Source organism: Bacillus rossius, chromosome 1, assembly GCF_032445375.1.
Source record: "Bacillus rossius redtenbacheri isolate Brsri chromosome 1, Brsri_v3, whole genome shotgun sequence".
Lineage (NCBI taxonomy): Eukaryota > Metazoa > Arthropoda > Insecta > Phasmatodea > Bacillidae > Bacillus > Bacillus rossius.
The window spans coordinates 142,200,846-142,212,639 of NC_086330.1; the positions used below are offsets into that span (position 1 = coordinate 142,200,846).

The following is an 11,794-nucleotide window of genomic DNA, read 5'->3' on the forward strand; positions in this document are numbered from 1 at the left end:
CTGGGGGTTCCTATTTCCTTTCATGGAAAGCAATGGCAAACCATCGCAGAATCAACCTGCCACAAAAAAACCTAAGTACACCGCGGCTTCCTACCACGACGTTACCTGGGGTAATCGTGCTTGGACACAAGTATAAAGGAATCATAATCAATGCGAGTATGTATGAAAATACTCCTGAATCGTATATGTATCACTACAAAAAACATTTGCAGCGATCAACAGTTACTATTTTTGTAATACTCAGTATACAGCTACACGTCTAGAATTTCAGCTATCTAAGCTGAGCAGATTATGATAACCAGCCAGGCGCAAAGAGGTAATTAATACTCCAAAGAGTAAACTAGTTATAATTCTTGATAAGAACCACGTCCCATAGAAGAACGAAAATAACAAATCTTTTTAACTAATCATTACATGGAACTGATTCAAACGAACTGATTCAGTAAAAAGTATCGTTCTGCCCATCACTAATCTGCACTTACACAGCACCCTACGAAAAAGAGGTGTCGAGGCCACTTCACTTTTCATGACAAATTGGATGCACAGAGGTGACCCGACATCAAAATTCCAGTAATATTTATGTTATTTGTGCTCTGTTAAAATTGTCTTGTCACAATATTTCATTTTAGACTAAATTAAACGAATGTATAGGAATTATAACCCAGGGGTAAGAGATGCAATTTAGGTAGTTGCATGAGAATCTCATGAGATTGAGCTAGACCTGTAAATTCTTTAGTATTTTGTTCAAAAAATAGTAAAATATATAACATTAGGTGTATACACTGACCAATTGATATAGTTTGTACAGTAATTGTGAAAAAGTAATGTTAAGAAACATAATTTTGTTGCTAGTGATTATTATTGATGGTAAGCCCAGTTCTTGTTGCTCAAAATTATAATTCTTGTGTCATGGTGTGAACGGTCCCATGAATCAAGCACACCATCACAGTGACACGAGTGGCAGCGCAGCGCCTATAACGCGGGTGCCCACGAACAACGGATAATTACCGCTGCACGCCTCAGTAATAGCAGCCAGTGAAACTTTACAGCAGTATCCCTGATGAGTACGCAAACTGTTGAACAACGTCTGCATTGTGGCCTTTTATGAATCCAGCACGCTGATTGGCCCACTGGCGTAACCGCCGGAGCCATGTTGTATAAATACCCGGCCTCAAGGGCCGCAAACGGAGAGAGAGCCGGTATCAACTGCATTGACGCTGCACCAACGGAGAAGGAAACGTTTTACGAGGGTACGTTAGACGCCCTACGTGTTGTCGCCAGCCAGCTGATCCCAAAACGTCACCTAGCCGCCCTAAGGCACGGACCAGACTTACAGAAGACTAGAATGTGACTGAAGTAAGAGTGCGTTCGCAGGCTGCAAAGTGAGGAACCACTATAGGGCGCGGCTTTGCAACTGGCAGGGCAGCTCGGCTGTGACATACACGTACTTGACGAGATACTTAAACTGAACATAACCATGCAGCACAATAGCGTGGACTCCCACACTTAGACAGCAAAATCAGTTGCAGCACGAGTTCACGATCGTGCTCTTTCCAAGGTGTCAAAGACGGCCATTTCAGCAGTACCAGCTCGTCCCGGAGAACAGCAGAGGGAGGATGAGTGGACAGCAGTCTCCACTGGGGCTCCACAGCTGTTCTCAGCGACAGCATCCGGACCGGATTAACAAGCGGAACAAGCGGAACGAGTCGTGGGCAACGGGACTGCAGAGTCGCTACGCCAACCCGCAGCACTGACAGTTGCTGGATGAGAGCAAAACTAAGGCAAGTTACGAATAAGCTATTGCCACAATCATCGGCAGCATCTTCTGCTGAGAAAGCTAGGCCTTAAAGCAACTTTCATTATTATATAAATATTTTCTATTCTTCAAAACTCTGAAAGGAGTATTTCTTATTCAAAGAACTTGACTGTTTCAGAACTCTTAGTTTAACGTACCTTTGTTAACCGAACTTGAATGACAGACCATGTGTCTTAAGCACCATAACTCTATTCATAAATAAATTAGCATATCAGAGCTTAACGAAACTTGAATGTCTCTTACAGCAGTAATTTTTATATTTGTAGCTGGTCTCTTTACTGCTGTAATAAGTGCAAATTTAAAGTTTTCAGGCCACAATGCCACAATGTTATTGCCAACAGTAAGGCTAAAAGTAACAAAATTAAAATGATAATTGAAGCAGTTTCAATCTTACTTTTGTGTTATCATTCCCCCTTTTCATTTCAGTGCTCCATGTGAAGTAGGCGCAGTACACTGACAAATTGCAGACTAGCGGCAATGTACAGCACTGCACATTGGTTTATGAAGCACACTAAAGAAAGAATTTATTTGTTTTCAATTGTAACCCAATTCGAGAGTATGGTAATATGTAATAAATTAGCGTGCTTACTTGGACCCTTGCACTTACTATCATTTCTTATAATCCCTATATTGTAAGGAAAGCAGTTGAGAAGTTAGGATGACTGTATTCTTTCATCATTCTCACCACTGTTATACAACAACACCAGCAACCATAGCCTAACACTTGTTTTAATGATTTCCATTATAAAAAATTGATATAATATACAAACATGTGGAAACATTATTTAATGGACATAAATACTGTTGGTTTACTGGTCTCTCAAGTGAAGCTATATAATCTTGTATCACATGTGAGACGCAGATAAATAATTCCACAATAATGTTAGGTAAGAAGATATGGCAATTTTTCGGAGTAAATTAACTACTTGATTACAGACTAAGGCTAAGCTTTTAAGATTGACACATACTTAAAGATTTTGAAATTTTTTTTTACTTACTATTCTGTTTTAAGTTTGTTAATTTTAACTACCTTATTTTGTTTACTTAGTCATCCCCGACATCTTTAAGGATTAAAATTCATTTGAAAATTAATAAACAGATTTTATTTTTGGCTCTTAAAGTATTTTTTTTGAATACAGAGTTTTTAAATTTCTATTTTTACTATTATTTCAAGCTTTTTTTAAACTTTTAGTATTATCTAACGCAGTTAGTGAATATCACTATTGTAATGCTGAAAAAAAAGTATGAATTAATACTGCAATTAAAATAAAATCTAAACATAACTTCAATCTTATAACACCTTTTGGGTCAGGGGTTAAAAATGGCAGATTCTGCTATTTTTTGAGCGATTGTCTTCCAAACTCAGGGCTCTTATGTAGTTCACACTGTTTAAACGTACAGCTTATAAAGCTAGGTTCAAAGAAAACAAAATTGGCATTAGAAGTGATATTTCACAGTTAGAGTGATAGGAAGTTTAAACATTTGTACAAGTGTGCAAGTATATAAGCATATAGGCAAGTATACAAGAATGCATGTATGAAAGTATGGTATAATGGAAATGTGTCATTGAGCACTGCTGCCATGTGTGTTTTATGCAAGTATGTATTTTTTTTAATTAAATAATAAAAAAAATTAGTCTTACATGTTGAATATTACACCATATTAATATAAAACATTTATAAAAATAAAACAAATTAAACTAAAATATTAATTTTATAAATAAAATTGTGTCAAAATTAAATCCTTAAAATATAATATATTTACATAAAATGCAGTGTACAAGTACAATTAAAAATTCTTATTATAATTTGTACATTTAAGGTTAATTTTCCTTTGCAACTCTGCATTTTAAAATTTCTTTAATTGCAGGTGAACTTTATACGCAAGGTAAAATAGAGAAACAAAATACACATTTATATACTTTTTACTTTCATTTTTTAATAAAAGAAATCCACACCCTCAAAGTAGTTAAAACAATTAACTACTAAGGCAGTAAAATCACATACACATATATATTTCCGAAGCAATGGACTGTCTAAATGACATACAGATGTCTTCTAGCATCACACACAAGCATTGTAAAATTCTTTCATCTTGATTTTTTCCGTGTGTGGCTCATGAGAGTGAAACGCGTTCCTGATTGTCACCTTGCTCCCCTGCGTCATGACACGACCTCGGCACTTGAATCTGCTGTGATCGATGCACTGCCAAGCTATTTTGTCTCCGTTCACTTTGTGAAGGTTGAAAATGTAGTCTTCATACACCAACTGAGATCTACCTCTACAGCTACGAAGAAACCTCAATGGACCTACAAATAAAAAATTATACTCTTTAACCTAACATGTTCAGTTGAAAATTGAATTCATATAACTAAGCATAATTTAACCTTACTATAAAATATATTTAAAGAATCTTTAAAAGCACTTTAGGTCTGAAATAATCAAGCACACACAAACAAAATGAGTTTGATTTTAAATAAATGAAACAGTTATAAAATTAAAAGCAAAACAATTTTTAAGACATTTATCAACAAATTGACACATAAAATATAATAAAATGAGTAACAAGGAAGGTAAAAAACTATCACACAGTTCCTAAAACTGACATTATCCAATAGGTTGAATATATTGTTTTTGCTACTTATATGCACAGAGTACCAGTGGGGGAAAAAGTTACTATAACTAAAATAAATATTGTTACGGACGTGGGAGGCAAGGCCCGGGTGGCCTGGCGGGCACGCACGGCACTGATGTCACGAGCGCATGCCTCCGGGATATTACAGCGGCACGGCCTCGCATTCCCCCTACCCCGTGCCCTCCTTCCTCCGCGCTGTTATCTATCCTTTAGCGGCCTGGGAATATTGCGGGCTTATTGAGGCCACCGCATGGAGTGGCCTGAATAAGCGCCGCTGCTCTGGATACTTCGAGAGTTGGGCCGGCCCGGGATGACGCGATACGTCACAACCACTCCAATCAGTTCCAAAAAGACAGCCAAGGGGTATTAAAGTGGCGACGCCAGCCTCCGCGGGAGTTTCAACGGGCAGGTGGAGTGAAATGCGGGTTCGGTGAGCAGCGCAGCACGGAGTGTCGGGACAGTGCGTGTGAGACCGAGTGGCGCGAGACTGTGTGTGTGGACAGGCACGAGGTAAGAGCCTAGCTCCAGTGAGGAGTGTGTACTGTGGACTTCACATATACTTAGTGATTTGTGAACAGACATTAAGTGTGGTGATTTAATTAGTAATGTAAATATTAGGAGGAAATAAAACTGTATAAAAAACTTAAAATCTGTTTTTTCTCACTCATAATATATTTAGCATAAAGTATTTTATGTTATATATAAATCACAAATCAAGGAAAATCATAAATATGCAAGTTTAGTGCACATTTTCATTGCACATCTAATTTTCTATTTTGATGCAAAAGCTTACGTAGCCCTCTTGTGGGAACTTAGCACATTCATGCTCTATTTAACCAATAATGAACAAAACAGCCATCTTCAGTAAATGCACTGAAACCAAAATCACATTTTCACCACCTAGAGAAGTTAGGTCACATTTTATTTTTATATTTCAACCAAAATTTTGAAAGATATACTGTTTGGAAATTTATAAAACATAATTTTTCTCAATTACACTTTTTGGCCTTTTTTTAGTACGGTGTCATAAGGATAAATAAAGGATCAATCTTATTCTTTCAACCACAATCTTTATTAAGGCTGTTATCACAAACAGTCTCTATTACATGTATTTCCATTCAAAAATCTGTGGTATTTGTCTGATGTTTGTCATTCAGTAACAATTTAATTTTTTCACAAAAAAAAATTAAGCAACTACAAAAATAATGCACTATTATATAAACAAAATACACAGCATAACTTTGTGCCTTTCAGTCAATGATTTAAGATAAAAAACTATGTTAAGCTACAGAAAAATTTAGGCTGGTCTAATGCTGTAAGAGTACAGAGCATTCCAGCTTATTGTACATTGAAATGTTGCTTATCACTTTCTTCCAATCATATAGGAATTAAAATTATTATCCTGATACATTGTTGGTTGGAACTGATGCACGACAGTTTTTGACAGTAAGTAAAGTCAAAAGTTGATTCCAAAAGGGTTCAGATTAGCTTGGCAGTTGAATTAACACCAACAGGTAAGAGAGTATACAAGGTGACATCCATCAAGATGTTTCACTGCCTTTTAATGCCAAGTACTCAACTGTAGAATATGTTTTCGGTCAACAACTTGCCTCTCGGTAACCCTACCATTTTAATGAGTAGAACTGAATACAAATGTCTTCTGCATTTTCCTATACCCAATACAGAAAAATTCTTAAGAAATATTATTGTAACAACATTTTTTAAAAGTAGAGATATAAATACCCGCTTTTATCATGTTACTCATAAAAATAAATTACAGAGATGCTAATAATAAGATATAAAATTTTTGTAAATGCTTTTTGTTAATGATTCACCATTAAAGTATCATGTCACTTTAAATTATTTTAAGTACTTTTTAAATGACATACACAGTTTTTTTTTGTGTTTACGAGTACCAATATGCTGCAACAGATACACTTACTGAAAAAAAAAGTTAGTCAAATTAACACTGGTATCAAACAATGTAGACTATTGAAATATGCTAACTACTTACTAAACTTGTCAGCTAAATTGTAATACTTTTTTTTTTTTTACTAGTTTCACATCCCATCAACAGGAAAATCAACACAGAACAACATGAAATACACATGAAGGAATGAAGGAAAGTGGGGAGGAATTCAGACAATACCAATACAATGAAATATCATAACAAAATTGATTAAAAAAAACCCACAGTTTTGGTACTTGATACAGAACTGTTACTAAAATTTAGGAGTCTGCAAATTATACACACACACACACACACACACACACACACACACACACACACACACATTCCAGAATAAAAAATATTTTACTTGAAATTTCAAAATTGAAAGTTTTTCAAATTATTTTTTTACCAAGAGATACAGCAATATACATTCAGAAAAATAAAAAAAGTCTAAAATGTACATATGAAGCCAAGAAGATTAATACATTTTTTTTTAATAAAGTACATGTATGTACATGCTTTTTATATTTAACATATGTATAATAATGATTAAAATTTACTTAAAAAAAACTCTATAATGTATGTATTTAATCAGTTGAACCAACAAAATTTATCATACTTAAAATTTTACTAGTTTAAGAACATACATAATGGTTTTTTTTTATTTTCTTGCATTTCAAATCACTCTATTATGGTTCCACGTGCATTTCTCTCTTTTTAATTTTACTGTATTATGCACCAATTTTTCTTGGTCTCTTGAGAAGTGTGAAAAAAAATTTCCATTGTATGTTTAAATTACATTAAAAATATATTTAATATTCATGAATAATTTCGTATTTGATTCAAATAAAAAAAAAAACAGGATTCGCAGAAGCCTACTAAATTTAATGTAAAACATTTGTAAGGGCTTAAAATTATATTTACTTTAAAGTGACAAATCCTATATAATAAGGTATTTTGTAGTGAGAATTTACTGTAGTCATTTAAAGGACTAGTCCAATACATGCGAGGGAGGATAAAATAACTTACTAGACAAACTCTTTGATTTTAAATTAAATTAAAATAGTAGCAAAAACTCACTAAGATACTGTGAATTGAGGACAGATATAGGTCCAGATCTGTAAGAAACATAATGCACTAGAATATTAAAACAGTTTTTTTATTTTTTCAAATTTTGCTATGTACCACTCCTCATAACATTCAAACATTAAACAAAAAGAAATAATTACGAGTCTTTCAGCACTTGCCAGAGATGTGTAACATCTAACCTCAGTAATGAGCAACTCCATATTCTCATGTTGCAAATACTTACAATACAAAATTCTGACACAAAATATAACGTTGAATTCTTTAAAATTATGCAGAGCATGATAAATATAAAAAAATTGTGTTTCAACTACATTTCTTGATGCAAATAACATGCAGTTTCTGCACCCGCCGCTAGAATTCATTGTCAGGGCAGCTAAGTCAACTATCAAATCATTTAATTTGCAGAGTGAAAGGTTAAACTATGATTAAAGGACTTGATAAAAGTGAAAAAGACTTGGAAAAATAATAAACACCGGCTTTGGACCTGATTTCGACAAGAAATTATATTAAAATACTGCCTATCTTGTTAAAAATTACTAAACAGATAAAACTATAAAGTTTCCCTTTGGCTTTCTGAAATTTGGTTCATGCTATCCTCCATAGATGGCAGCACCATGGTTAAACTTTTCATTCCATGCAACTTCCATTCCAGTCACTAAACTACTCCTACCAAATGCAGTATACGGCAAACAAAGATGTTAAACTTCAAAAAAATGAATTAAATACCACACACTTTACTTTGACAGTTCCTGTATTTGATTTAGAGATTCAAATTTCTGTGCGAGAACTCATTTCCCAACATTGTTAAAAACTCTACTAATTCAGTGCCTGCGTTCGCAAGACAGCAGCTGGTATTTTCCTCTTAATCTCCACAGTGTGAGGCCCGTGCATGTGGTTTTTCCTCACGGTGACCTCGTTTCCTCGCGTCATGACACGGCCGTTGCAATGCAGCTTCTTGTTGTCGATACACTGCCAGTACAGCTTGTCCTTGGATCGCAAGTGGAAGTTGTAGAGGTAGTCATCGTGCACCAGCTGTTTATTACCTCTTGTGCTCCAGACAAACGTTAAAGAACCTACAGAAAATAAAATTTTTTAATGTGCAACTTGCTACTGCTGAGTGAAATGACAGGTGAAGATTTAAGTTATTTAAAATTCCTAAAGTTATAAATTAGAGCATGTGGATTCTTTCTGCAAACATAATGCAAACAAAATAATCCAGTCACTGTCTGAAAATACTAAAATAATACGTACTGTTTCAACTTCCAACCATAGGAAACTATGTGATACGCAATGACATAATAACTTAATGAAAAAATTAACCATAATTTCATATAAACGTATTTAAAACGAACCACCACAGTTGTGATCCATATATCATAGATTATCTTGGTGGAAGCACAGCATATTGACTGCACCCTGACAAAGTATCAACATCTGTATTTTAACCAGAATGTTTAACTTCATCAAATCTGTGTTCAAAAATGTCATACAGTCATTCAGTACCTAAAAGTTGACCACAAAAAGGTGTTCGTGATGAGGATAAACGTTCCTGCTAAACATGTAAAAAACAGTGTCACACATTACTGTCTAGCAATTTGCGAGCTACAAAACACAGATAAATGCAGTTAATGACTCAAATACAAATACTTAAAGTATTGCCACGGACACAGCCTACATAAGTAAAATAATTGGTAAGTTTACAATCTAAAAAATAATATTGTTGTCACTATGGGCAGCAGTCAATCTTAGAATATTAGTCCCTAAATGAACACAAAATTTATTTACTATAAAAAAAATAAGTTTCTTCCTGCAAAAATGTAAATGTTCTTCTCATTAAAATTCTAAATATAAAAAAAAATCAACCCCCCCCCCCTCTTCTTTTCAAATGAACATGAAAGTGAGCATAAAGTACGTGCATACAGCATACACACTGAATGCTGGTCTCAAATATACGATTCCTGAATGACAAGCACCGCTGTACTGCAGCATTGAAAGTTCCCAAAACATAAAATTACCTGCAGCTAATAGTTCCTTCATTACCATGGATAATTGGGAGTAAATTGTATGGTTCTTAGTACCCAAAGAAAGTACTGCTTGAAGTGTCATGAAAGGAAAACGTAAGCAGTCACTTTGCAGATTAATCAAATAGAATAATACTTTCCATTGCCTCAAGTCAAGGTGTGAAAGCGACACTTAGGCAAAATGAATTTACTTGATACTTGTAATAATGAGTTGCATAATAATTCAATTGAACTTGCGCATTTTATATTTTACAAAAAAATATAATTAAGAATGAGATTTGCAATTATTTGCATTTACACTTACACACACACACACACACACACACACACACACACACACACACACACACACACACATATATATATAGTTTCTCAAAAGTTCAGTTATTTGGATTCGGGTGACCGCAACTGATAACTTAGCAAGTCAAGACAGTACATAGTCAAGACAGTGTTCACAAATACAAAACCAAAACAGTCACCACTACATCATTCATCACATGATTTCAGTTAAAACCTGTCCTGTGATTGTAAATAGTGACTTTCACGACCAACAGTCTGGTGAGTTCATGTCAGATTCAAGTAGACCTGAAAATACAATCCTCCTTTCAATCTCGTGGGTGTGTGGTTCGTGAGAATGTTCTGCATTCCTGACGACGACGACATCTCCTTCGGTCATGACGCGACCGCGGCAGTGCTTCCAGCTGTGATCCTTGCACTGCCAGTAGTTCTTGTGCCCTCTGTTTGCGTGGTGGCTGTATATGTAGTTGTTGTGCACCAACAGCTGTCTCCCTCGTCTACTCCGCAGAAATCTTACAGGACCTACAAATACAACAATCATATTTTCAACCCTTCTCAAGTTTCGTACAAAATTATCAAGCTGAAAACTAGAGTAAATAATCACTGAATCACAGAAAAAACTTAGCCAATTTCATAGCAAACTGCATAATGTAAGTGTATTTAATTAAGAACACATTAATTTTGTAGTTATTTGCAGTAACAGTAAAGTAAATAGAATTTAGTCACAATTAATGCAGTCATTCATCTTGAGGAGTAGGATTTTGAATGAGATCATTGAAAAAAGCAAGCATGAGATGGTTTAGTCATGTGAAGTGAATGGGAAAAGAGGGGTTGCCTATGTAAATTAAGTTGAATTACAAAGGAAGAAGACCCCCTGGAAGAACAAGGAGGAGGTGGGAAGAGTGGATAGTTAATGGAGTGCAGGAGAGGAGAAGAATTGAACAGAGTGAAGGAGGAGGAATGGTGGAAGGACAGAGGAAGATGGACACATTTCACTTTGCTGTTCTGGCCGCAGGCTGGAAGCAGTTGAGGATGTTGAGGATGAATCAATTAAGTCAAAAAACTTAAATAAAATAAAAATTTTTTTGGAATACTTTCAATCTTGCAAGGTACCAATAATTGATATAAGTACCAAGCTAGGAAATACAACAATAAAAGTACAAAAAAAAAAACATTTTTCTAAGAACTACAAGAACAGACAATTTCTACAGCAAGCAATAGGAAAAAAAAATAAGAAGTAATATTAGAGTTTGCTAACCTAATTAAAAAGCAAGCCAGGCACATGCTATCAGAAAAAACCATGAGACAGATTCCATCCAAATTATAATTCTATTAATTCACAACTTGAAAAAATTAGTACACCTTGCATCAATACTAAAAATAAAAAATTACTATAATTATAGATAAAAAAAAAGAAGTAGTGAAGCATGCATATATATTTTGACGTGATAACGTCTTATAAGCCGGCTACATGCACGAAAAAGCACGACTCATTGTCACGTTCCGCCTGAGCCGAGCGTGCAAGAATCGACCAACCACCGCGCGAGAAAATCTTCTATAATATCAAACAGGTTAAGGCGGGCTTTTTAACTAATTGTTCGTGATTATATTTAAACAAATTATATAAATTAAATTTGTAAAAACTGTACATAATAATTGAAAATTAAAAAAAGTATGCATTTTTTCTTCAATGTTTTCTTATGACGTTATCACGAAAATTATCGTCTGTAAACCGACTTTACAGACAACCCCCTTTTGTTATAAGAACTACAGAAACTGACACTAGGCACATAGCAGCATTTTTGTCTAGAGAGAGCCTTAGCCCAAAAGAAAAAAAAAAATTCAAAATTGAAAATAAATATTATAACAACAGAACGAAAATACACTGAAAAAAAACATTACAGACTTAGTCAAATATAAAGCCAAAATCCCAAGCGATCCTTCAAAGAAGAAAACATATTGAAAATTGAGTATTATCAAGTTCAG

General features: G+C 34.6%; 1 protein-coding gene across 18 annotated transcripts in view; it reads right to left on the bottom strand.

The window, feature by feature from the left end:
* LOC134546235 (protein bric-a-brac 1-like) overlaps positions 1–11,794 on the bottom strand; it is a 284,962-nt gene that overhangs the window by 84,292 nt on the left and 188,876 nt on the right. For 2 of the 18 annotated variants that reach the window (XM_063388880.1, XM_063388914.1), the window contains 2 exons: positions 10,097–10,330; positions 4,434–8,563 (listed from right to left, as the gene is read on the bottom strand). The exons of 14 other annotated variants lie outside the window; for them this stretch is intronic. In XM_063388880.1, coding sequence (XP_063244950.1) covers positions 8,307–8,563; positions 10,097–10,330 — 491 coding nt within the window. In that variant the 3' untranslated portion in view covers positions 4,434–8,306. Of the gene's footprint in view, positions 1–3,732; positions 4,125–4,433; positions 8,564–10,096; positions 10,331–11,794 lie in introns of those variants that run through there. 2 more of the 18 variants (XM_063388906.1, XM_063388897.1) reach the window with 2 other exon arrangements.